Here is a 25,972-nt window from a genome sequence, read left to right as displayed (position 1 = left end):
ATGGGCCCCAGCTCAAGGGGGGGCTCCATGTCCCCAGGAGGGGCAGGGCCAAGGGCAGTCGGCCCCCAGCACTGCCTGGACAGCGGCTCTGGGCTCCCCCCCAGCCCTCAGAGCTGCGCAGAGAGGCGCTCTGGTGCTCCCACGGCAGTTCCAAGGGGCCCGGGGCTCTGGCCACTGCCCTGTGGCAGTAGCAGCGAAAGGCTGGGAGCTCTAGGCCCCTTCGAATGGCCAGTTCCTGGGACAACAGCCCCTTTGTCAGGGAGGCGGTCCAGGGACTAGCGGGGAGCCTGGTGCTGGCATTGGGTGTAAGGCTCCCCCCACAGACTGGTGATGGCAGGGATAAGCAGAGGAGCCAGGCCCCAGCCAGCTCTACTCGCCACGTCCCCACTGCAGGTAAGTGTGGGGGGTGGTTCCACTCCTCCAGGCCCTCTCCTCCCAGCAACGCAGCTGAGAGCCGGGGCAGTGGGGCAGGCTGGGCCAGGTCACTTCTCTTCCCTCTGCTGCTCCTGAGTGAGTGTGGGGGGGACCCAGAAGCCTGGCCCGGCCCCCAAGAGAGGCTCAGGGGAGGGGGCTCAGAGGAAGGGCTGGAACTGGCCCCCACACTCACCCGCTGTGGGACGCGGAGCGACGGGTCTGGAGCTGGCTGAGTGGAGCGGGCTGGGGCGGGGTCCCTCTGCTCTGGATTCCCCAGAATGGCTGGAGGGGGAGCTGACAAGTAGCAGACAGGCCGGAGGGCGACTCTCTCCCGTCTACTCATCCCTTTCTGGGAAACAGAGTCATGCCGCCTTTCTCTCAGTGGGAGGGGACTAAACCCTCCCTGGGTAGGGTAGGAAGAGTAGTTGAGTCCTTGCCCGTCCCACTGGCGGGGTCACCTCAGGCTCAGCATGGGCTGGAAATGATATTACAAGCGTCTTCATCAGCAAAGCTCACTCCGGGCACTAATGCTGCCAGCTGCAAACCAGCCAGGGCCCCACCCTCCTGTGAGTGATCTGACAGGCAGGAGTATCCGCCGGCTGACAAAGCGGAAATTTTTGTGAGCCCATCCTACCCGTGGCAGAGGCAAGTAATCAAAGCAGGAAGCAACATCAAACCACCCCCAAAACAAAGACTAGAAACGCCCAGACCTGTCTGGCAAGAAAGCCTATTTGCCGGCGACCCTCCAGTTTCGCAAGCTGCTTGGAAACTTTTCAAAGACACCACCATGGAGGTGCAAGTTCAATGTGCACCCTGCATTAAACAACACTGTGAGAGAACCAAATACTGCCACGGTGGCTTAGCAACCCAGTCACGAGAGAGCAAAAGAACCATTGTTTAAAAAGTGGAAGTTAAATCCTAGTGAGGAAAACAGAAAGGAGCATAAACTCTGTCGAATTAAGTATAAACATCTAATAAGGAATTCCAAAGGAGCACTCAAGGACATTAAGGTTAGTGCAAAGAAACTAAACACATTCTTTGCATCTGCGACGAGGAGTCCTGTGGCACCTTATAGACTAACTGAAGTGTAGGAGCATAAGCTTTCGTGGGCATAAGCTTTGCATCTGTTTTCAAACGGAGGATATTGGGGAGATTCCCAAACCTGAGCCATTCTTTTTAGGTGACAAATCTGAGGAATTGTCCCAGAATAGGTCTCATTAGAGGAGATTTTGGAACAAATTGATAAACTTAACAGTAACAAGTCACCAGGACCAGATGACATTCACCCAAGAGTTCTGAAAGAACTCAAATGGGAAATTGCAAAACTATTAACTGTGGTTTATAACCTATCCTTTAAATCAGCTTCTGTACCTAATGACTAGACGATAGCTAACATGACACCGATATTTAAAAAGGGCTCTAGAGGTGATCCTGACCATTACAGACCAATGAATCTAACGTTAGTACCGGGCAAATTAGTTAAAACTATAGTAAAGAACAGAATTGCCAGATACATACGTGAACACCTTTTGCTGGGGAAAAGTTAACATGGTTTCTGTAAGGAGAAATCAAGCCTTAATAATCTACTAGCAAACATCCACTCAATGGGCAGTGGCAATCAAAAAAGCAAACAAAGTTAGGAATCATTAAAAGGGGATAGGGTATGTCTACACTACAGCGTTATTTCGAAATAGATTATTTCAAAATAATGTGTCTAGACACAAAATGCATTTCGAAATAGCATTTTGCTATTTCAAAATAGCGCATCCACACTGAATCACATTTAAGGCTGTCCGGAAATGGTTTTGACAGGGCATTATGTCAGGAGTTAACATCCGGCAGCAGCCACACAAGGTATGAGACCTGTGCTTAAAGGGATCCTCCCTGGACAGCAGGTTCTAAGGTTTCCCGGCTTGCTTACCTACCTCACTGAGGGACAGCAAAGCATTTTTTTCTCTGCATGCTCTGGTTGCCCTCACTCAGGACATTACAGAACTCTGCAGAATGGAGCTGCAGCCGCCCCTGGGCACTCTGGTGCTTCTCCTGGACGTGTTGCTGTGAGCCTGGCAGCACGTTCTGCAGGTACCTGGTGTGTCCCACTGGGGGCTTGTGCCCCATTCCTCCCTCACGTCCTTCCACTTACCCCTCCCTAACCCCCCTTCCTGCTGTACAGTGAAAGACACCCATGTTCATTTCAACAAAACCTCTTTATTGAACAAAACTGGGGTGGAGGTGGGGAAATGAAACTGAGATGAGACTGAGGCAAGAGGAGGAAGAGGGAGGAGAAGCTCAGGGCTCAGGGTTGGGAGTCTTGCCGGCCCAACTGTCTCCCAGCACCACAGGTGCGGAGGCCTCAGCATCCCTTGGCGTGTGGGGGAGGGTGGGGAGGAAGAAGCGGGCCCTTCTGGCTCTAAAGTCCTCACGTCTGAGGGGGCTTTGTGCGGGGCGGTGATGCTGTTCTGCCCACAGAGAAACTTCCGTGCATGCGGGATGCAACTAGGCAGGCTGGGACAGCTCTGCCAGCAGGGGCTCTGCTGTGGAGACGCCCTCTCGGCTTTCTTTGAAACCTGATTCACAACCTCTGCTTTGCAGATGCCAGGCTGGGAAACCCCACCCCAGTGTGTCCTCAGGCGCAGAGACACGCCAGACCCCAAATGCAGAATGACTCCTCTTTATTCACGTGCTTCCAAGCCAATCGAGTGATGTTTGGTATTTGACTGATGACGTAGATGTACCTGGGGGTGGCCTGCTCCCAGAAATGAGAGTGTTTGTGATGAAACGGAACCTTGTTTCATTTCTGCTGTTCTGGGAAAGAAAGGAGGAGGCAGCAGCCAGCAAGGGGCAGAGTTAGAAGGTTGTATGAATTAATGTGGTCTGTCTGTCTGTCTATCCCCAGGCACCCCCTCTATCTATCTGTTGGGACAGGGGCAGGAGCAGGGGCAGGCCAGAGAGCTGCTGCAGAGGGGGAAAGGCAGCTGGAAAAGGGGAAACTAGAAGCAGCCAGCTGCAGGACAGTTAGGTGCAGCTGGGAGGGAGCTGGCTCAGGGAGCTTGGGGCCAGCTGACTCCTCGGCTGACTGGCTGAAGGCCTTTAAACGCCTCCCCAGTGGGAAGCCGGGGGAGAGAGTGAGAGGAGGGAAGGGAGGTGAGGGAGAGACAGGGAGCGAAAGGTTACAGAGCCATTCACACCAGCACTAGAACAGAAACAGGTAGGGAGTCGGAGGAGGTGCGTCCGGGCTTCCTACCACAGAGACCTGCTGTAAACCCCAAACTCTGGGGTTGGGAGCGAGAGGCCTGCCCCAGCGGTGGCCTGGGTAAGTGGGGCCCTTGCCATTCTATCTATCTACCCCCATGTGCCCTCCCCCGATCTGTTTTGGGAAGAGATGGAAACTTTCAGGCCGCTCCTGGTTTGCCCCAGTGGGGTGTGGGAAATACACGAGTTCTGTGCTTTCGTAACACCTTGACGGGGTAATGTGTGCGCATTCGGCAGTGCTAGGAGGACAGCGTTGGTAATACACGCTGCTTGTTCTCCAACCTAGAGGGAGCTGCGGCTGTGTGAGCTGCGTTACTCCGTGTGATGCGTCGTTTACTTTTGGGTTGGTGGGGGCAGGGGATAGGACTGGGGCTCTTCCTGCTGTCCATGTGCAGATGTTTCATGGCGCTGACAGAGGTTCCCCGTGGGCACGTGTGGGCACTTAACAGTCGTGACCATTCCCTGGTTCCATGCCAGCTCTGTGCGTGCGGCTCCTCTGCAAATCAGGCCCCTTAAATGTCGGTGTTTTCACGAGGACTTAGTGGCCTGATTCAGCAACCTAGGAGCTGCCATGAGTCCAGGGTTCATCCGGCCATTTCCCAGCTGTGACCGTGGCCAGCCCCCGCTGCAGCAGAGCAAGGGGCAACCCCCGGTACAGTGGAGACTGGGAAGTAACCTGTGTGCAGGGCACATTCTTCCTGACCCCATCAGAGGTCACACCTGCCCTGAGGCCCGAGGGCTCCTTTCCCTTCCCAACTGCCGGTTGTTCTGTTTGATTTTTAATCCTTTTTTGGGGTCACCATGGAGGTCCCAGTGTGTGTTCGGTAGGAAAACAGGAAGTGTCCTTGTTTGTTTTAAATCAACTGACATTCCAACCTTGTGTGGCCCTGTGCTCTGTGCTATGACAAAGGGTGAAAAGAAGTTCTAGACCCTCCTCTTCAGATCCTCTTCAAGCAGCAGTAGAGGAGGTCTAGGTTGGAGATTAGGACAAACGATTCCCTTAGGCGAGTGGGGAAGCGATGGGCCGGGTTCCCTAGGGAGGGGGGGAATCTCCGTCCCTAGGGGTGTTTCATTCCCGGCTGGACCAAGCCCTGGCTGGGCTGATTGAGTTGGGTTGGTCCTGCTTTGGGCAGGGGGCTGGACTTGATGACTCCTGAGGTCTCTGCCCGCCCTGGGGTTCTAACCCCTCTGCAGGTGCAGTTGCTCAGCTAGAATCCCAGGATGGAATCGTAGAAGCACAGAGCTGGGTAGGCATGTGGTGACCCTTCTGAAATGTAATGGTGACCCATATTTGGTCCCGACCCATAGGTTGGGAAACCCTGCTCTAGACAGTGCTTGGTCCTGCCTTGAGGGCAGGGGACTGGACTCGATGGCTCTTGAGGGCCCTTCCAGTCCTAGTATTCTGGGATTCTACTAGTGTGTCAGGTTCTTGTACCTGGCATGTGAGGCGCCTGGTCTGTTACTAAGTATTAACAGCATTGCAGCTGATTACAGACTCTCTTAAAAGTACCAGGCTCTGTCTGTGTTAGGAGTGTGCCCTGCTTTCAGCTGTTGGGGTAGCTGCCCCGGGCTGAACCCTCATGTAAATGGTGAAAGTCCTCCTAAGCCACGATTTTCAGGGGTGCCCTTTAGCCCATGTTTATCTAGGCAAGTGTGGAGCGCTCCCCATTCACTTTGGCCCTGAATCCCTTTGTGGAGGACTCAAACAGCCTCCTTCCCAGCAGCAGGTCAACTGCACCCTGCAAATGTCAGGTTTAGGTGTCTGCATGGAGGGTTGTAGTGGGGTGGTTTCACTGCCGGCTGGGGCATTGCAAATTCCTGGGGTTGACATGGTCTGAGCCTCCCACGTAAGAAAACCAAAACCTCCGTGGAGCGGTGGAGGGTGTAAAGGGCACAAGCAAAGGGTGCAGGCGATACGGACACAGCGGGTTAGTCACACAAGGCAGCCTGACTTCCTTCTCCCCCTCAGGCAGCTGCTGTGATCATTGCACCTTGCAGGGTCATTCCCAGCCCTGGGCTCTGACTCCGCCCCGCTTTGGAAGAGCCCTGACGACCCAGCGCCAGCGGGAACTCGCTTGTAACTTTGGAGCGGGTGAGCGAGTATGGCGAGCGCCCGGCCGGAGTGCTCAGGTAAGAGGAGATGCCCCACAACTGTACTCTGACCATGAGCCCCGTGGCGTGCGCAGGGAGAGCTCCCCAGCTGGGGTTGGAGCAGAGCGAAACGGGCTCTTGCCGTAGTGGGACCAGCAGTAACATGTCTCTCTCCACCTCTGCATTCGCTGGGGGAGCAGGCTGAGTCGGCTCCAAGGCGAGCTGGCTGTTCACAGCCCCAGGGCCACTGAGTTTGCTGAATCAGCTACAAATGCAAACCGATTCCTTCCCCCCGGGCACCTTTTGGCTACAAATGAAGTGCTGAGGCTGGGTGAGATTTCCCACCTGTGGGGCACTAGGAACTCCCAGTGTCTTCCCTCCCCAGGATCTACCTTGTGAGGCTACTCCAATAGGGCCTTTCCTACAGGCTATTCAGAACGCTCTGTGATTAGGGCTGCCTGCCGATTACCTTTCCTTGTGAGCGACATCCCTGGAGACGAGGGCAGAGGCATTTCCAGAGCGCCTGGCCCTCTCCTCACAGTGCCTCCTCCCCAGCTGCTCCTCTCAGGCCAGGCCTCCACTTACCTGAGGACTGACGCTCTGGCGATTGATCTTCTGGAGTTCCATTCAGTGGGTCTAGTAAAGACCCACTAAATCAAACGCTGAGAGCTCCCCTGTCGACCGCAGTACTCCTCACGCTAAGGGAAGTCGATGACAGAGTTTCTGCAGTTGACTTCCCGATGTGGGGGTGCCTCAGAAAATCCATGCAAGGTGCATTGACATTAGCTACACCATTCCCCTACCTGGGGTTGTGCATCTTGCATCAATTTCCTCCAGCTGTGTAGACCGGGCCTTACATAGATCAGATCCATCAGAGAGGTGGCGTGCACCTACCCAATTATAGGATAGATTCCCAATAGTTAACATAACCCCAGGGATCATAGTTTTAGCCTTAAATAACTAAAAAGAGGGCTCACAGAAAAACACCCTGTCTAGTAAGCCACACTTAGCTTCCTGAAAAAGGTGGGTTTCATAGCCCCAGCGCCTCTGGGCTTGGTGAAGCATATTTGCATGCAAATATGGGAGGAAGCTTGTTAGCAGGTTACTAAGGAACTGAGGGTTTTTTAAATGTACTGAAGCATTCCTTACACCCAGGTGAAAACTATGCACTGTGCTATTTACCCAGGGCGTAACACATGTTTAAAGGGTGCTGGACTCTTTTTCGCTTTGTTTTGTTTTGTAATAGTCTCTTCCATGAGGGAGGGAGGTTGATAGTTGCAGAAGGTGGTGGTGGGGGGGTGAGGATGGTGAAGCCCCTCCCCCCAGGGGTTCTAGCATCACTCAGAGTTCCACACGCATTCCCACTCAGTGTCCAGACCCCTTTCCCCCGCTTTGAGTGAGTCCCGAAACTTCACCCACAAAGGGGACCTTGCTTCCAAAGGTCACTAGTAGGGGTACGTCTAGACTACTGCGTTTTGTCGACGGAAGTTTTGTCGACAGATACTGTCGACAAAACTTCCGTCGACAATTTGCGTCCAGACACATGGAGTTCTGTGGACAAAGCAAGCCGCTTTGTCGACAGAACTCCGTAGTCTGGACGCAGTGTTACATGCAATAACACCTTCTGTCGACAGAGTTCTGTCGACAGAAAGTGTTATGCCTCGTAAAATGAGGTATACCAGCGTCGACAAAACCGCGGAGTTCTGTCGACGTTATGTCGACAGAACTCCGCGGTAGTGTAGACGCTGGTATTGTTTTGTCGACAAAAGTCCACTTTTGTCAACAAAACTAGGTAGTCTAGACACACCCTCGATGTTTCTCCAATAAACATGACTGAGTGAGGGAGCCTCACTTCCCTGGTGGCTGAACGTACCAGCTGAACGTACCAGCCAAGCGCTCATTTGGGGGAGTGGCTATTCCTCCCCCGTCCCCACCAGGTCACCAGACACGAGCATGCCTTCTCTGAGCACTGACCTCCCCTGCTGGTTGTGAGGTACAGGCTGGGCCGGGCACACCTCAGGCAGGGCTGTGCCTCAGAACTGGACTGGACTGGAAAAGCCTCCATAGCCTGGCTGTAGTCGCCCTGCAGGACTTGCTGCCATAACACAAGAATGAGTGTCACCAAGTGAAATGAATAGGCAGCAGATTTAAAACAAACTCAAGGAAGATTTTCTTCACACAGTGCACAGCCAACCTGTGGAACTCCCTGCCAGAGGATGTGGTGAAGGCCAGGACTTTAGTAGGGTTAAAAAAAAAAGCTAGATAAATCCATGGAGGTTGGGTCCATTAATACTTATGGGCTACCATGGGTAGGGATAGTGTCCCTAGCCTCTGTTTCTCAGGGGTCGGGATCACTGGCTGATTCCCTGTTCTGGTCACTCCCTCCGGGGCACCTGGCACTGGCTGCTGTGGGCAGACAGGGCCCTGGGCTGGATGGACATTTGGTCTGACCCCGTCTGGCCACTCTGATGTTCTTCTCCTGGGGCTGTCAGGAACTGCCCAAGCCAGGGCTCGTCGTTGCTCTCTGTGTGACTGGGGGGAGGGGCAATGTCTGAGCTCCAACAATTCCTCCCCCCATTCCAGGCTGCTCCTCCCCCCCTCGCTGGTCCCTCTGTAACTGCCCCTGGTTCCCTCAGGGCATCTCAGGATGCTCCCCGCAGGCCCCTCCTGGCTGGTTTGCTCCCCTCCAGGGGGCCCATGGGGCTGTGGCTGTCTGTGCCGAGAGAGCTGGCCGGGGTGACGCCTGGTTTCTGAGAATTAACCATGTCGCGTGTGGGCCCAAATCAGGTTTTGAGCCAGTCGGGCCCCTCGCTGGTGAAAAGTGCAGCATGAATAAACTAAGGCCAGGGTCTCCTTCTAGTGCTTGCTCATGTCCACTCCAATCAGGTGTGTGCGCGCCGCATGTACAGATCTCGGAGCTTTTTCCCTCAGCAGTATCCATAGGACCATCCAGGAAGCCCCATGGAGTGGTGCTGGTATAACGGTGCATATATGCCTCTGTTGGCCCCTCCAGTCCCTAAGGTATGTCTACACGACAGCACTAATTTGAACTAACTTAATTCGAATTAGCGCATCTAGAACTAAAAACTAGTTTAAATTAGCATTTTGCTAATTCGAACTAGCATGTCCACACTGAGTGGACCCTGAACCGGGGTTAAGGCTGGCCGGAAGCAGTGCAGGCAGGGCATCAGATGAGAACTTAGAGCGTGGAGCTGCTGTCTCAGGCTAGCCGAAGGCTGTGCTTAAAGGGACCAGACCCCCACCCCGGACAGACAGTTCTCAGGGGTTCCCCACTTGCAAAGCAGTCCTGGCTTGGAGTGCCCTGAGTGCCCACACTCGGCACATCACAACACTCGGCTATCAGCCCGGCTGCACTTGCCGCAGGCTGCCATCTGGGGAGGTCAATCGGGGAGCAATCGGGGGGCTGCAGGAGAGCTTCCACCCTGAGGAGCCCGCAGAGCCAGCCCAGCCCTCCCCATCGGGGGCTCGTACCCCATTCCTCCCTGACCTCCTTCCACTTACCCCTCCCTAGCCCCCCTTCCTGATGTACAAAGTAAAGGACACATGTGTTCAAAAATAGAAACTCTCTTTATTGAACAAAACTCAGGGAGACTGGGAAAAGGAGGTGGGAGAGGGGAAGAGAGAGGGTGGGAGAGGGAAGGGCAACTACAATGATCAGGGGTTTGGAACAGGTCCCATATGAAGAGAGGCTAAAGAGACTGGGACTTTTCAACTTAGAAAAGAGGAGACTGAGGGGGGATATGATAGAGGTCTAGAAAAGCATGAGTGGGGTGGAGAGGGTGCATAAAGAAAAGTTCTTCATTAGTTCCCATAATAGAAGGACTAGAGGACACCAAATGAAAAGAATGGGTAGCAGGCTTCAGACTAATAACATAAAGTTGTTCTTCACAAAGCAAATAGTCAACCTGTGGAACTCCTTGCTGCAGGAGGCTGTGAAGGCTAGAACCAGAACAGAGTTTAAAGAGAAGTTAGATAAAGTCATGGAGGTTGGGTCCATGGAGTGGTATTAGCCAGGGGGTAGGAACGGTGTCCCTGGCCTCTGTCTGTGGAAGGCTGGAGATGGATGGCACGAGACAAATGGTTTGGTCATTATTTTCGGTCCATCCCCTCCAGGGTACCTAGTGTTGGCCGTTGTCGGCAGACAAGCTACTGGGCTAGATGGACATTTGATCTGACCCAGTATGGCTGTTCTTATGTTTTTATGTTCTAAGCTCAGGGTCGGGGTCTCACTCGACCACCTTGATTTTCATGCAAACCTGCTCCTGGGTGGCCAGGCTGGCAGCTATCCTGCCCTAGACAGCCACTTTCCTGTGCCTAGTGTGGAGGTCATGGATGTTGGAGGCTTCCCCCCAAACCTCGATGAGGTCCACGATGTCCGCACTAGACCAGGTGGGCGCCCACCTCTTGCGGCCCCGGGCAGGCTCCCGGGAGCCGCCAGCCTGGTCCTGGGAAGAGGGGGAGGGTTGGGTGGCAGCAGGTGGCTGGCTCGTGCCGTGCCAGGTGCAGGGTCTGCTGGCTGGGTGCTGGCAGGCTTGCACCTGGCACGGGCACCGTAGGCAGCCCATGCCCCTTTAAGGGCTCTGGGGCCGGGAGGGGGGCAGACAAGTTCCCCTGGTGGTGCCCAGAGTGGCCACCAGGGCAAGCTGGGGAGGGCTAGCCTCCCACTAGTTCGAATTAAGTGGCTACACAGCCCTTAATTCGAACTAGTTAATTCGAACTAGGCGTTAGTCCTCGTGGAATGAGGTTTACCTAGTTCAAATTAAGCGCTCCGCTAGTTCGAATTAAGTTCGAACTAGCGGTTTGCTAGTGTAGCACCTATCTAAGTTAATTCGAACTAACGTCTGTTAGTTCGAAATAACTTTGTAGTGTAGACATACCCTCAGTTCCTTCTTACTGCCCATGTGGCAACTGGAGCATATTAGACCTTTAGTCTTCCCTTAGCTTGTACTGTTCCTTCAGTCTAGTAGTTAGCTCCTGGTTACAATAGACTTCCGATAATCCGGCACCTTTGGGACCTAGGTGGTGCCGGATTATCAGATATGCTGAAGTATCGGGAGGTCCTGGCACAGCTGCATGGCTTGACAGCTGGCCGGGATCTGAACTCCCTCCCCTCCCTGTCCTTTCCCCTTCGCTGATGCAAAACGCTCTTCTCCATGCTGTAACCCGACTTTCCCCGCCCCCCCCCCCCACCTTATGTTTGTTCCCAGTACAGCCGGCATGTGCGCTGAGCGGCCAGCTTTTTAATCAGCTGGATGGGAGCGTTTGACATTTTGATGCTGGAGTATCGGAAGTGCCGGACAATTGGATGCCAGACTATTGGAGTTTTACTGTAGTTTGTAAAGTTCTTAAGTATAGTAGTTAGGGTATGTCTACACTACCACCCTAGTTCGCGCTAGGGTGGTTAATGTAGTCATATGGAGTTGCAAATGAAGCCCGGGATTTGAATTTCCCGGGCTTCATTAGCATATTGCCGGGCGCCGCCATTTTTAAATGTCCGCTAGTGTGGACTCCGTGCCCGCGGCTACACGCGGCACGGACTAGATAGTTCGGACTAGGAGTGCTTTTCCGAACGATCGTTACACCTCGTATGACTACATCGTTACACTCCGTATGACTACATTAACCGCCCTAGTGCGAACTAGGGTGGTAGTGTAGACATACCCTTAGAGTGTATGTAGCTAGTGTTAAGAGGACTTTGTTCCTCTTCCTCACCTCTCCCTGGCTGGGGAGGGGATGCCAGGGCCACACGGATTCAAGCCTTGTGTGTCCTGTCTGAAATCCATGCCCTGCAGAGATCTGCACGACTCCTGCCTAAAGTGCTTGGGTGAGGCACATTGCATGCAAGCCTGTAGGATTTGTAGGAATTTTAAACCACGGACAAGAAGAGAGAGAAACTCTAGGTTGAAGAGTCTTCTCATGGAGACCACTTTCCAACCGCCAGCACCAGAAGAGGCCCAGTTGGTGCGCCGTGCCCCTTCCTTGGTGTGGAAGGCTTCTACTTAAGACTAAGCTTTCTCGGCATTGTTCATAATCTCCTTCTCAGAGGAGACCCAAGAAAGGGAAGGGACGTTCCCCCCACAGAACAGGCCGCAAAGTGTGCCCGAAGGAGGGATACTTGGCCACAAAGACTCTGAGCCAGACACGTGCAGAGTCTGGACATGGGAATGTTCCCGTAATGGGTAAAGCCAAGGAAGCCCTGTGGGATCTGAGACCGTGGACCCTGGAGATGTTTCACGTGGCGTGCAATGTGATAGAGCGAACCGCCCCGGAGCCATCATCCTTCTCCGTACTGGTACTGAGCAGGTCGATGGTACATTGGTCAGCGCAATCAGCAGCACCAATGACATCCCTGCCACCTTTACCGGTACCGGGGCTACAGATGACCACTGCAACATCAGCCTCCTGGGCGCATGGACACCCATCAATGGTTACTACAGCACCAGGAGTGCCGGCGCCAGCCACGTCCACGGTACCCATCATGGCACTGGTCCATTTACAGGCAATGGCTCGGGCCCCGGCACTGACTCTGGCACCGACCCCGGCACTGGTGCCGCTATGGGCTGTTGCACTAACCCCCGTGCTGACCCCAGCACCGACAGTTTTACTGGTCCAGGTGCCAATCACGGTACCATGGCTGGCGCTGATGCTGGCACCGACTCCCGCACCAATGCTGGCACCAATCATGGCACCACTGCTGGCACCAGTACCGACACTGATTTCGGCACCACTGATGGCGGCACTGGTACCATTATCAGACCGGCCGACACCGATGCCATCTTTGACACCGGTCCCACCAATATGGACAGCATCAGGGACACCAAATGTTCTGCCCTTGTCGGCACCAGACTGTCTGGGCATACAGACGGCACCACAAGATGGCACCACAGCACCAGCACAGACCTTTTTACCTCCCGCACTGGTCATGGCACTCAGAGGGAAATCGTGGGCTCTGGCCCAGCATCAGAGGGAACGAGAGTCAGATGTCCCCCATGGTCAGCCTCAGAATATTCATCAGACTCTGATGCAGAGTCCCTGAAGTCTTTCTACAGATCAAGGTCAACGCACCGGTCCCGTTCATGCCACTGGGCAGTTTGTGCCAACCCTGCCTAATAGTATACCTGGCCTTCTTAACAATGGCCCTGGGGGCCTACCATCAAGTCTAAGGGCCACCCCGTGAGGTATTTGTCTCGGGGTCATCAAGACAAGGGAGCCCCCCATTGGCAACACCCCTCCATAGAGCCCCCGTGTCTGAGATGGATAAGTCATGATTATCTCTAGATCCCTGGTCATGAAGGGCGATGGGGCAACCAGATTCCCCCAACCTGAGCCCATGCAGGTAGCCCTCCATCACAGCCAGGGCCACAGATGGACGAGCCGATGGAGGACCAGCCCATCCCAAGGGACTCCTCGTCATTCTCTCTTGATGAGGTCCTTAGCTGATCCAGCCCCATCATTACCGTCGATGGATGCAAGGGCACAACAAGACCTGCTGAGAAGGCTAGCGACAAACTTGTTGGTGAAGGTGGAGGAAGTACAAGAGGAGGCTGCCCCAATGGTGGACATCCTCTTGGCAAATACCAGTAGTTAATACCTCAATAGCTTTCATCACCATACAATTTTGACAAGTGCCCCGACCCCTTCTCATGATGCCTCCTGCCCTACCCCTACCCATGATGCCTCTTAAGTCCGCCCCCTTCCCATGATGCCCCTGCACCATGAGGCTTCCAAGATCATGGGACGGCGCCATGTTGGACACATGTTTTCCAGGCCAGGCTTATCTGTCTAAAAAGAAAAGAAAGAGCAAAAAAGGGGGAAAGTGGAAAAAGCATGGCAGGTTAAAGAGAGAGAAATGCTAGCACCAGAGAAAAGAAAGAAAGAAAGAAAAGCAAAGAAAAAAACCGGAATAAGAGTGGCAGGCTTATCCGTCTAAAAAGAAAAGAAATAGCAGATAGAGAAATCAAGGAAAAATGGAATAAGGGTATGTCTACACTACAGCACTAATTCACACTAACTTAGTTCGAAGTTAATTCGAACTAAGCTAATTCGAATTAGCGCATCTAGATTTAAAAACTAGTTCGAATTAGCATTTTGCTAATTCGAACTAGCATGTCCACATTGAGTGGACCCTGAACCGAGGTTAAGGATGGCCGGAAGCAGTGCTGGCAGGGCATCATATTAGGACTTAGAGTGTGGAGCTGCTGTCTCAGGCTAGCCGAGGGCTGTGCTTAAAGGGACCCGACCCCCACCCCGGACAGACAGTTCTCAGGGGTTCCCCACTTGCAAAGCAGTCCTGGCTTGGAGTGGCTGGCTTGTGCCGTGCCAGGTGCAGGGTCTGCTGGCTGGATGCTGGCAGACTTGCACCTGGCACGGGCACCGTAGGGCACCGTAGGGCTCCGGGGCCGGGAGGGGGCCATACGAGTTTCCCTGGTGGTGCCCAGAGTGGCCACCAGGGCAAGCTGGGGAGAGCTAGCTTCCCACTAGTTTGAATTAAGTGGCTACACAGCCCTTAATTCGAACTACTTAATTCAAACTAGGCATTAGTCCTCGTAGAATGAGGTTTACCTAGTTCGAATTAAGCGGTCCACTAGTTCGAATTAAGTTCGAACTAGCGGTTTGTATGTGTAGCGCCTATTAAAGTTAATCAAATTAATGTCTGTTAGTTCGAATTAGCTTTGTAGTGTAGACATACCCTAAGAGAGAAACCAAAGAAAAAGCTAGCATCAGAAGCTGTGTCCAGACTCAGGGGTTTTTTCGAAAAAAGTAGCCTTTTTTCGAGAAAACTTCCCCTGCGTCCAGACTCAAGCCGCGTTCTTTCGAAATTACTTCGAAAGAACGCGGCTTTTCTTTCGATGGCGGTAAACCTCATTTCACGAGGAAGAACGCCTTCTTTCGAAAGTTCCTCTTTTGAAAGAAGGCGTTCTTCAATGTAAATAGGGCTTCTTCGAAAGAGAGCATCCAGACTCACTGGATGCTTTCTTTAGAAAAAGCAAGCCGCTTTTTCGAAATTTCTCCGTGCAGTCTAGACGCTCTCTTTCGAAAGAGGCTCTTTCGAAAGATGCTTTCGAAAGAGCCTCTTTCGAAAGAAGCCTGCAGTCTAGACATAGCCAGAGAGAGAAAAGAAATAGAAGAAAAGAGGAGAAAAAATGGAATAAGAGTGGCAGGCTTATCTGGCTAAAAAGAAAGAGAAACCAGGAAAAGCTAGCAACAGAGACAGAAAAGAAACAGGAGAAAAGGGAAGCTGAAGAAAAAGGGGAGATGCTAGAAATACAAAAAGGAAAGGGGGGAGAGAGAAGCTGAAGAAAAAGTTAGCATCAGAGAAATTGGGAAGAGAGAAAAAAGGGGAAAGTGAGAGAAAAAATGGGGAAAATGGAATAAGCATGGCAAGGCTTATTTGGCTAAAAAGAGATAGAAACAGGAAAGCTAGCACCAGAGAAATAAAAGAAATAGGAGAAAAGGGAAGCTGAAGAAAAGGGGGAGATACTAAAAATACGAGATGGAAAGGTGGGGGGGGGGGAGAGAGAGAAGCTGAAGAAAAAGCTAACATCAGAGAGAGAAATTGGGGGCGGGAGGAGCGAAAGGTGGGAAATGAAATAAACGTGGCAGGCTTATCTGGCTAAAAGGAGAGCTATCACCACAGAAGGAGAGAGAAGAAAGAGAGCGAAGCTAGCACCAGACAGAGAAAAGAAACAGGATTAAAGGGAGGAAAGAAAAACACTAGCGGCAGTGAAGATAAGGGGAGAGGCTAAAAATACAGGTTTGCTGGGGTTAAAGAAAGCTGCAGAGAACAGACCATTCTCACCCATCCTTGGTCCCTAGGAAATGCTACTGGTTGTGAGCAGGGGCAGATGACCGTTTTGCTGGGCCCTGGGCAGCATAATTTCACGGGGCCCCCCCTTTGCCATGGTGCATGCGCAAGGCTTTTTGAAGCGCAGGGCCTGGGGCGGCCGCCCCGTTCACCCTGCCCTATATCCGCCCCTTGTTGTGAGCCTTCTCACCCACCCAGGCTGACCAATTGGTTGATCTGCCCAATCAGAGAAGCAGTGTCGACACATCTTTTGGTCTGTCCAATCCGAAGCACCCCACAACCCGCACCGGTCTGTCCAATCAGAAGCAGCACATACTTTTAAACTGTCCAACCAGAAAGCTCCCTCCCCCCAGTTTATTTTTAATGTTCTGGAACAAGATTCATTCTGGCCCAATCACCTACTGTATGCATTCCCTCCCTTCCCACTGATACAGGACACTCTAGTCAGGGTCAGGTATTTCAGGGCAAGGATTATCATGATAGCACCGATGTGGCCCTGCCAACACTGGTTCTCCACGCTGAGGGAACTATCAATAGTGGACCCGGTGCGACTACCTATAGTCTCGAATCTCATCATGCAAGATCTAGGGCAAGGGATTCTCTGCCATCCGAACTTGGGAGCCCTCCTCCTTGCAGCTTGGAACCTGAATGGCTTTCCAAGGCTGCTCTCAGGAAGTCCAAAGGGTCTTACTGGAAAGTAGAAAACCATCTACGAGGGCCCTTTATGAAGCTAACTGGAAAAGATTTGCGCTGTGGACACAACAAAGGAGCATCGACCCGATTTCAGCCAACATTCCCCTGATATTAGACTATCTACTATAGCTCAGACACCAGGGCCTTGCCACGTCATCTCTCAGGGTACGTCTAGACTACAGGCTTTTGTCGACAGATACTGTCAACAAAGCTTCTGTCGACAAAGAGCACCTAGACTACATCCAGTTCTGTCGACAAAGCAAGCTGGCTGGCCCTATGGATACTGCTGAGAGAAAAAGTTCCAAGATCTGTGCACACTGCACACAGACACCTGATTGGAAAGGACATGAGCAACACATCTCAAAGAACTACAGTTACGAGGTAAGTAAACTCTTCTTTTCACGTGTGTACAGCGTCTAGTGCAGTCTCAGCTGCTGGCAGAATTGTCATGCAAATGACAGTTGTGGATTGACACCCACACGTGGCTCAGCATCTCCTGTTGCCACTTTGATTGAATCCCAGGTTATTTTTTAGTGAGACTTGGGGCTGGTGCCCATCTCAGGTGTAAGTGCGCTAATGAGGTGGCCCCTTTCATCTTACAAGGTGAGCGGTGGGAAGATACCAACGAACCCCTTGCCAAGAAGAAGAAGACGGAGGATGGACCTGGGACATTCCCAGCGGGTGACACATCCGTGAGCATCTGTAAGTATAAGAACCCACCTGTGCTTGCCCACAGTGCATAGCAACCCCCAGGATGGACCAGGAACGCCCTGCCCCTGCAGCTCAGGGCCCCATGGGAGCAAAGGGCCCCAGCACTATGGAGCAAGCCACCTGGGCAGTGCACGGCTTCAGCCTTTCCCCTCACAGCCCAAGAGCATGAGGACAGGGAGGGGCAGCCCCCATCTGCACATGAGCGAGGGGGGTGCCCAGCCTCAGCCAGAGAATGGGGGGGGGGGTGTGGGGAAAGCAAGCAGCCCAGGGCTCCAACCTTCCCCACCGGAGTCAGTACATGGGGACTTGGGGGTGGTGTGCACCCTTGCCCCATGTGGGGGGACTGACTCAGAGGGCTCGCCAGCCGCTGCCCTTTTCTGGAGCCCCCAGGGGCGGCGCAACCCTGCTCGCTGCTCAGCCGGGACCTGGCTCCCGAGCGAGGGCTGAGGTGCTCTGACGTCACTGTGTCCTTCTTCCAGACGAGACCCTGGAGGCGGAGGCCAAGGGACTTCTGAACAACATGTACGAGAAGCTGTACAAGTTTCTGCCCGAGGGCAACATGTGGGATGGACTGAAATATCTCAAGTGAGTCAGCCGCCTGATTCCTCTCGGGAAGACGAAGGGATTTAGACCCCCCTCCCAGCCCCTGCTCCCAGAGTGCTCAGCTCACCTGCTCTACGCTGGGCTCTGAACACCGCCTGCAGGCCTGGCTCTAGCCAGGAGCATAGGAACGGTCAGGCTGGGTCAGACCACGGCCCCTCCAGCCCAGTGTTGTCCTTGACAGCTGCAGCCACTTCGGAGGGAAGCATAAGAACCCCTCCAATATGGGATGTCCCCCATGAACGTACAGCTCACTCCTCCCCCCCCCCAGCCCTGTATGGCCCCTGGAAAATACCCCTGCAGATACCTTCTCAGAGCCCTACCCGCTGAAGAGACGGCCCGGGGAGAAGAAGGAGTACCGGGGGAGGGAGTGTAAGCTCCATGCAAACCGGGGTGTGAGGGACCCACACTTCCAGAGACCCTGTGTGTGGAAACCTGCTCTTGTGTGTCCATGCGGCGCTGTAAGCCTGGGATTGCGATGGCGAGACCAGGACTCACAATTGCGCTGACATGTCCGTGCCGCCCCACGTAGATCTGGTGTATCCCGGGCATGTAGCGACCTCGCCAGCGGCAGCTGCTCGAACCCTCGTGTCCTGGAGGACGGTGGGAAAACTCACCTGTCGTTCCTGTCGACCATAGCAGCAGAGGAGCCCAACCCTACGTTGACTGAAATCAGCTAAGGGCAGGGGAGAAAAGGGTTTTTCCACTCACTTCCAAGGGGTTTATTTGTGAGACCAGGCAGGCATCAGGCTTCCCAATTACATGAACCTGCCTAACCCCCTCCCTCTCTCTTCCTCTAACAGGGACCGCCTCACTACCTTGAAAGAAAGCTCTTCCTTGGACCCCATCTGCATCGGGCTCTTAGGAAACACCGGGACCGGGAAGACCTCCCTGCTCAATGCCATTATCGAGCATCAGCTCTTCCTGCCGACGTCGGGGTACCAAGCCTGTACCTCCTGCATGGTGCAAGTCAGCAGCGGCCGGGGCCAAAACTATGAGGCGAAGATTCACCTTCTTTCAGAAGAGGCAAGTTGAGCGCGGACGCAGGGCACAGGAACAGGGGCTTGATTTCTGGGCGGACAGGTGTGGAACCACAGACCTGTCACAGGGTCGCACTGGCCCATGGGGGCTGAATCGGGAAGGGTGTGGGGTCTGCATCTGCCTGGCTCTGCAGGGCCCTGCTGGCTGCAGTTTGCCTTAAACCCCACCCCCACATTGCCAAGGGCTCCAAGCAAAGAAGGAACACGCAGGAAGGGAGGCCTTCTAAGAGGAGAACCAGGCCCTCCCTGCCTGGCCTGTCGGTGGCCAGAAGGGATTCCCGCTCCCTGAACCACACGCTGCTGGTTCATCTGACGCAGAAGTCAGGGAACTGTTCCAGCTACTCCTGCGCTATTGCTCCCCATACCTGCTCCTCCGGCACTGAGTCACTTCCCAGCTCTCTCTGCTCCGCACAAAGCTCCTGCGTCCCTTGGACTGCAATGCTGTCACACCAATCCCATGCTGTCTGAGCTCGCAGCACTGCTGGGGCTACTTGCCCTCCTCCCATTCTCCTGTCCCACACATGCTGTGATGGATAGGAGGGGTGCTGTCCTTTTCTGAACACTCCCCACGTTCAGTACCCAAAGGGTTAAACCCCGGTAGCTAGCAAGGAGCCAGGAGAACCAATGAGAAGAAAGCATTGAGATTTGAATGGAAGAGATACCTGCCTTCTGTTTTCCGTTGGGTGAGTTTAACCCGGGAGCTGGGGAAACAAGATGAATTGAACCAGACAGAGCTACCATGCCTACAAAGAAACGGACTGGACCTTGTAGCATGGATATGTGCGTAGACAGGGAATGTCTATTTAGACAAGATCAGGTTATTTTCTTTGTTTTGTTGTTTGATTAAACTTCTCTGTGGTAACTCACTGTGCCCCCTCCCCCATACACTGCAACTTTAAGCTGTATCTCAGGGATGAAATTCTCTGTGTTTTAATTTGTGCTTTTCTCGGTTGCTTCAAAACCCCTTGTAACCACGTCTGTTTTACCAAGGATACCTTGTAGTTTTGTTCATAAAATCACTTTTTCTTAAAGTTATGGTTTAATTAATAATGGAGATTGCCTATGTCCTAGAACTGGAAGAGATCTTGAAAGGTCATTGAGTCCAGGCCCCTGCCTTCTCAGCAGGACCAAGTACCCTCCCTAATGAATTTTTGCCCCAAATGGTCTCTGCAAGGATTGAACTCACAACCATGGGTTTAACAGTCCAATGCTCAAACCACTGAGCTATCCCTTACTGCCCCTGTATAAAACTATGGTATGCCCACATCTTGAATACTGTGTACAGATGTGGTCTCCTCACCTCAAAAAAGATATTTTGGCCTTGGAAAGGGTTCAGAAAAGGGCAACTAAAATGATTAGGGGTTTGGAACAGATCCCATATGAGGAGACGTTAAAGCAACTGGGACTTTTCAGTTTAGAAAAGAGGAGACTGAGGGAGGATATGATAGAGGTCTATAAAATCATGAGTGGTGTGGAGAGGGCAGATAAAGAAAAGTTGTTTATTAGTTCCCATAATAGAAGAACTAGAGGACACCAAATGAAATTAATGGGTAGCAGGTTTAAAACTAATAAAAGAAAGTTCTTCTTCACACAGCGTGTAGTCAACCTGTGGAACTCCTTGCCAGAGGAGGCTGTGAAGGCTAGGACTATAGCAGAGTTTAATGAGAAGCTAGATAATTTCATGGAGGTTAGGTCCATAAAAGGCTATTAGCCAGGGGATAAAATGGTGTCCTTGGCCTCTGTCAGAGGCTGGAGAAGGATGGCAGGAGACAAATCGCTTAATCATTGTCTTCGGTCCACCCTCTCTGGGGCACCTGGTGCTGGCCACTGTCGGAAGACAGGATACTGGGCTAGATGGACCTTTGGTCTGACCCAGTATGGCCGTTCTTATGTTCTTATGTTCTTATGAGGCTTTTCCAAAATTTGGTGCATCTATACCGTAAAATGAAGTTGACAGGGATGGTGAAAGAACACGTCCATTTTTTTGGAAATTTTTCTGAAAAAGTGGACATGTTCCTTAGTCGTGGCATTGCTCTTCCAGGATACCGGAGGTATCCTGCAAAAGTGCTGCAGTCTAGGCATCGCCTGAGGGGTCAGCTATCAGCAGTTGCAGTTTTATATATAAGCTCTCTTGTAAAAAAGCTTGGGGGGACAAAGGTCCAAGTGCTTTCATCCCATGTTCCAGAAGAAAGGGACTCTGTGATCTTGGGGACTTTTTTAAAAGCAGAAGCCTCTAGAGGCAAAGTATTTTTTAAGGTCTCTTGTGGGCCCCCACTTTCTGCACACAAAGTTCCAGAGTGGGGGGTGGGGGACGTGCCCAAGACAACAACGGTCCCTTTGCCTTGCTCTCTCCTGGCAGGAGTGGCAGGAGGAGCTGAAGAATCTGGTGGAGGTTGTAGGCAATCCTGATGAGAAGGACAGCGATGTCGATGAAGCTCGCCAAAAGCTCCGAGTCCTCTACGGGAAAGATGCGGAGACCAGGCCTTACAAAGACCTGCTGAAGGCAGAGCCACTGATACAGATACCTCCCTTGCGGTGTGTGGTCCTCGAGGATGAACAGGTGAGAGAGGTCGTGTCCGTAAATTCCCACCCAGAACACAACGGTGACCTTCTAGTCCAATGATACTAAGACGTCAAGGGCGCGGGAGCCAAATTAGCAATTCCCGCCCCCCCAAAGAGCCCCAGCCATGTGGATTCATTATTCATTTACCATAGCGATATAGCTCCAAGGTTATATTGAGTCATTTGGTTACTAACACAGTAAAACTGGCTGATAACACAGAAAAAGCCTCCTCACTGGTTTAATTTAAGGCATTTTGTTACTGAGAGCTGCAGGAGACACGTTAAAATACCATTTGCAATTCAAGAGCCTTAGTTTGAGTGTCACTGATGTAGTCTGATTTTCTAGATCAAGTGGGCAATAAAACGACGCCAGGTCACCAGGATTAGCCCCTGCAGGGCGGCTGCCGGTATATTTACCTGCCCCTTCACAGGTACAGATGGTCCATTTCCCCATTGGCTGGGAATGCTCATGTTCATCTGAGGAAGTGGGTTTTTCCCACGAAAGCTCACGATGCAACATGTCTTTCTTAGTCTCCAATGACCACTGGTTTTTAAATTTGCAGACTAACACAACCACCCCTCTGAGCCTTTTTACAATGGGATTTTGATTTTACTTACACTTTGTGCATGTGTATAAAAGCATCAGCCCTCTTTTTTACTAAGGGCATGAGAGTGGCCAGTTGGGGTCAGGCCAAAGGTCCATCTCACCCATGGTCCTGTCTGCCCACAGTGGCCAATGCCAGGTGTCTCAGAGGGAGGGAACTGAACTGGGAATCCTCGCGTGATCCCTCCCCTGTCACACACCTCCAGACTAACAGAGGCTGGGGACACCATTCCTACCCATCCTGGCTGACAACCATCGATGGACCGAACCTCTATGAATCTATCTTCTGTCTAACACATGAGTGTTTAAAATGCCAATCAGTTTTATACTTTTATAATTCTACATATTAATGTTAATTAATATCCAGGGAATCTATGCAATAGAACACATTGATTAATCATAACACCACGCTACAAATGGATAAGAAACTAAGATTATTGGCAACATCCATTTGCAAAAAATGGTAGGGAATGAGCCCTAAAATCTCACCCCACTGCTGGGTGGAAGGGAGTACAGATTGAACCCCTCTGATCTGGCATCCTTGGGATCAGACCGGTATCGAGCCAGAGAATTTGTCAAACCACGGGAAGTCAATATTGCCTAGCGGCATGACCAACCCTTCTATGGCTGTCTTGGTCCTTTGAAGACGTTGTAACAGCGCAGAGCACTGAGAGCCAGGCCTGGGGGTGCAAACAAACTTTGTGGGGCTGCAGGAAACTTGGCCACACCCATGGTAAGTGGACATCTAGCTCACTCAAATCCTGCCGGACCATGGAGGTTGCCAGACCAGAGAGTTCTGGACTAGAGAAGTACAAGTCATACAATTAAATACTGTTTGCAGAGGGCTAGGAGGTCCCAGCCCCAAACAGGGACTGAGTTTGGTTCATGTATTGTGCCTCAGGTGGAAAAACTCTCTGAAAAACTGGACCCTTATGTCCGGTCTCAAAGAGGCGAGGAGGAGCCAGGCTCGGATGCGGAGAAAGCCCTGGATCGACTCTGGCCGCTGGTCAAGTACGTGGAAGTGAAGATCCCGAAGTCGGACGTGATTCCAGAAGGCGTCGTGTTTGTGGATATTCCCGGGACGGGGGATTACAACAGCAAACGGGACGACATGTGGAAAGAGGTGACTTCCCAGCTCTGGCGGGAGGGGGTGGAGGAGAGGAAGGATGCTGAACCATTGACTTGGCTGGCGAGAATTTCAGCATTGGGTTGAATGGGACTGGCCCAGGGTCATACAGAGGAACACTCGGAAGGGGGCAGGGTACTTTGTGGCCTAGGGAAGGCATAGGGGAGGGGGGACGGAAGCAGCAGCTGGACCATATTCAGAGGCTGAGCCCCGGATATTAGTCAGCGACATGTCCCAGCCTGGCTCCGTGGCTGCTCCTGGATTCCTGTATCATTGAAGGCCATCCCAGGGTCCCACCGGGAACCTCCACCTAGTGCCGAGGCACAGCTGAGGGGCTTGAATTAGGGACGTGAGCCTGCCAGTTGCTGGCACAGTCCTGCAAAGACTGCCCCTGCAGCCATCAGGGAATTGTGGGTGCTCTGCATGGGGCAGGATGGAGCCCGGCTGCCTGCCTGCTTCCAGATATAGAGTCATAGAACCCAGGGCTGGCAAAGACCTCACGAGTCATCAAATCCAGCCTCCTGCCCAAAGCAGGACCCAGCCCAACTCAATCATCCCATTCTCTCTCTCTCTCTCTCTCTCTCTCTCTCTCTCTCTCCTTAAGAGCATCAAAAAATGTTCAGTCATCTGGGTGATCAGCGACATCAGACGGGTTCTGGGGGAGAAAGGCCATGAACAGCTGCTGGCAGAGGGCATCAAAGCATGCCAAGGCGGGATGTGCCAGGACCTGGCCCTGGTGGTCACACAGTCGGATAACCTGCATCTGAAGGAATACTTGAAGTAGGGCCATAAATCATCACCAGACTTCAGGGGATTGTGAGAGGCCTTCCTTTAGTGCAGGGATGGGAACCTTTTTTGGGCTGGGGGCTGCTGTCCCACATTAAAGTCAGGTGGGGGCTGCACGCAAGCGAGAAGCCAGAAAAGCCTCTACTGCTCACACCAGAAGGGTATGTCTTGATGGCATTGGGGTTTTTTTCGAAAAAAACCCTGCCCTTTAAAAAAAAAAAATTCTCCTACATCCACACTGCAAATGGAGGGTTTTTTTCAACTTTGGTAAACCTCAAATTACAAGGAAGAACGCCTTTTTCGAAAGAGCTCTTTTGAAAAAAGGCAAGTGTGAACACAAACAGGAATATTTTTCAAAAGAAGAGGCAATCGAAAAAAGCACAGGTGCCTTGGTGGCCATTCTGTGAATAGCAATCAGGGCTTTCGAGAGAGCATCCTGCAGTCTGGACACACTCTTTCAAAAAAGCAGATCACTTTTTCAATCCGGTTTAGAGGGTTACATGCTCTCTTTCAAAAAAAGCTCTTTCAAAAGAAGCTGGCAATCTAGACGTACCTAAGTCACTGCTCTGTAGGCCCAGGTTACACAAAGAAATCCACTCAAAGCCACAGGTTGAATTGTTTTAGACTGAAACATCCTGGCTGTGTCTACACTGGCCACTTATTCTGGAAAATCAGCCGCTTTTCCGGAATAACTTGCCAGCTGTTTACACTGGCCCCTTGAATTTCCGGAAAAGCACTAACGATCTAATGTAAAATCATCAGTGCTTTTCCGGAAAAACTATGCTGCTCCCGTTCGGGCAAAAGTCCATTTCCGGAAAACTGTTCTGGAAAAGGGCCAGTGTAGACAGCAGAGATTTCTTTTCCACAAAAAAGCCCCGATAGCGAAAATGGCGATCGGGGCTTTTTTGCGGAAAAGCACGTCTAGATTGGCACGGACGCTTTTCTGCAAAAAGTGCTTTTCCAGAAAATCATCCTGCCAATCTAGATGTGCTTTTTCCGAAAATACTTTTAACGGAAAACTTTTCCGTTATAAGCATTTCCGGAAAATCATGCCAATGTAGACGTAGCCCCTCTGGCAAACCGAAATAGCTGAAATCGGCCACAGCTTTCCTTTTCAGAGTAATGTCTCACATCTCTTGCGGCACAGAACTTCGCAAAGATCACCTGTGGCCACTCAGAACTTCACAGCAATAGCTGGGATAGAACTCTGATCCTCTTGTTCCAAAAGCAACACTTGGGCTACTGGAGATTCGCCAGTAGCAGGCACTACAGGGCCTAGGACACACATAATTGGTAGTTCTTATACCAAGTGGTAGTGCTCAACACTAGCACCCTCCAGCCTTTCTATAAGGGAAGAAAATGAGGCAAACGGACCAAAAAAAAAAAAAGTGGAGGGCTTGGGAAGGCAATAGGAAAGGGAAAGGCAACCAGATAATTTAATCCCATTTGCCCCACACTCCCCTCTGCTCCATTCACATAGTTGAGAAACAGTTGTGAAAAGGGGGAGTGGCCTGGCAGGAGAGGGGAGGAGCCAAGGAACATTTTCAGCTCCTTTAAAGAGACAGGAACAGCAGCTTGTTCTCCTGGCTGGTGTTAATGCCCCCTTCAGTTCAGTCCGTGCACTGGGATGGTTTCGATACCAAGGAAGACAGGCTATCTAATCCAACAAAGGGAGATTTTGAGTGAGCTTAGTTGAGGGGTCCAGACAGAAAGTCTGGCAAAACTACACTTGTAAGATTCAGCCTCAGCAAGTTACAATCTCCTGTAATATGGACACAGATAAAGATCCTGTCCCAGCCCCACGTGGCTGCCAGACTGTCTGGTGTAGGCGCCAGACTATCTTCTCCTCCCCTGTGATTTTTGCAACGCCAATGAGCTCTTCCTGCAACCTCAGATATAAACAAAGAATTCCTGGCATCGTGCCACACCTAGTATGAGGTGTTGCCCTCTTTCCTTTGTCTGGAGAGAGCTTGTTTCTCCAGCCCTCTGACTTTTTTGCCCACCTGCAGTGGTCTTTGTGGGCTGACCCTACATACTTCTTCACAGTCTGCTTGGGTCTTAACTATCCCGAGCAGTTTGGAATCATCTGCAAATTTTGCCACCTCACTGTTCACCCCTTTCTCCAGGTCACTTATAAATAAGTTGAATAGGACTGGTCCAAGGACATATCCTTGAGGGACCCCACTAGTTACCTCTCTCCACTTTGAAAACCGAACATTTAGTCCTACCCTTTGTTTCCTGTCTTTTAACCCGTTATCAGTCCATGA

At 52.0% G+C, this 25,972-nt stretch overlaps 1 protein-coding gene across 1 annotated transcript in view; it reads left to right on the top strand.

Moving 5' to 3' along the window:
- The first annotated feature begins 3,032 nt into the window (after positions 1–3,032).
- The window catches only part of NUGGC (nuclear GTPase, germinal center associated), a 56,199-nt gene continuing 33,259 nt past the window's right edge, over positions 3,033–25,972 (top strand). The window contains exons 1-8 of the mRNA XM_075925945.2: positions 3,033–3,727; positions 5,636–5,796; positions 16,880–16,978; positions 17,467–17,572; positions 18,391–18,613; positions 20,987–21,187; positions 22,695–22,916; positions 23,524–23,699. Coding sequence (XP_075782060.2) covers positions 5,769–5,796; positions 16,880–16,978; positions 17,467–17,572; positions 18,391–18,613; positions 20,987–21,187; positions 22,695–22,916; positions 23,524–23,699 — 1,055 coding nt within the window. The 5' untranslated portion in view covers positions 3,033–3,727; positions 5,636–5,768. The remainder of the gene's footprint in view (positions 3,728–5,635; positions 5,797–16,879; positions 16,979–17,466; positions 17,573–18,390; positions 18,614–20,986; positions 21,188–22,694; positions 22,917–23,523; positions 23,700–25,972) is intronic.

The sequence above is a fragment of the Pelodiscus sinensis genome, chromosome 3 (assembly GCF_052426305.1).
Source record: "Pelodiscus sinensis isolate ZL-2025 chromosome 3, ASM5242630v1, whole genome shotgun sequence".
NCBI classification, from domain to species: Eukaryota; Metazoa; Chordata; order Testudines; family Trionychidae; genus Pelodiscus; species Pelodiscus sinensis.
This window is presented reverse-complemented; position numbering and strand designations above follow the sequence as displayed.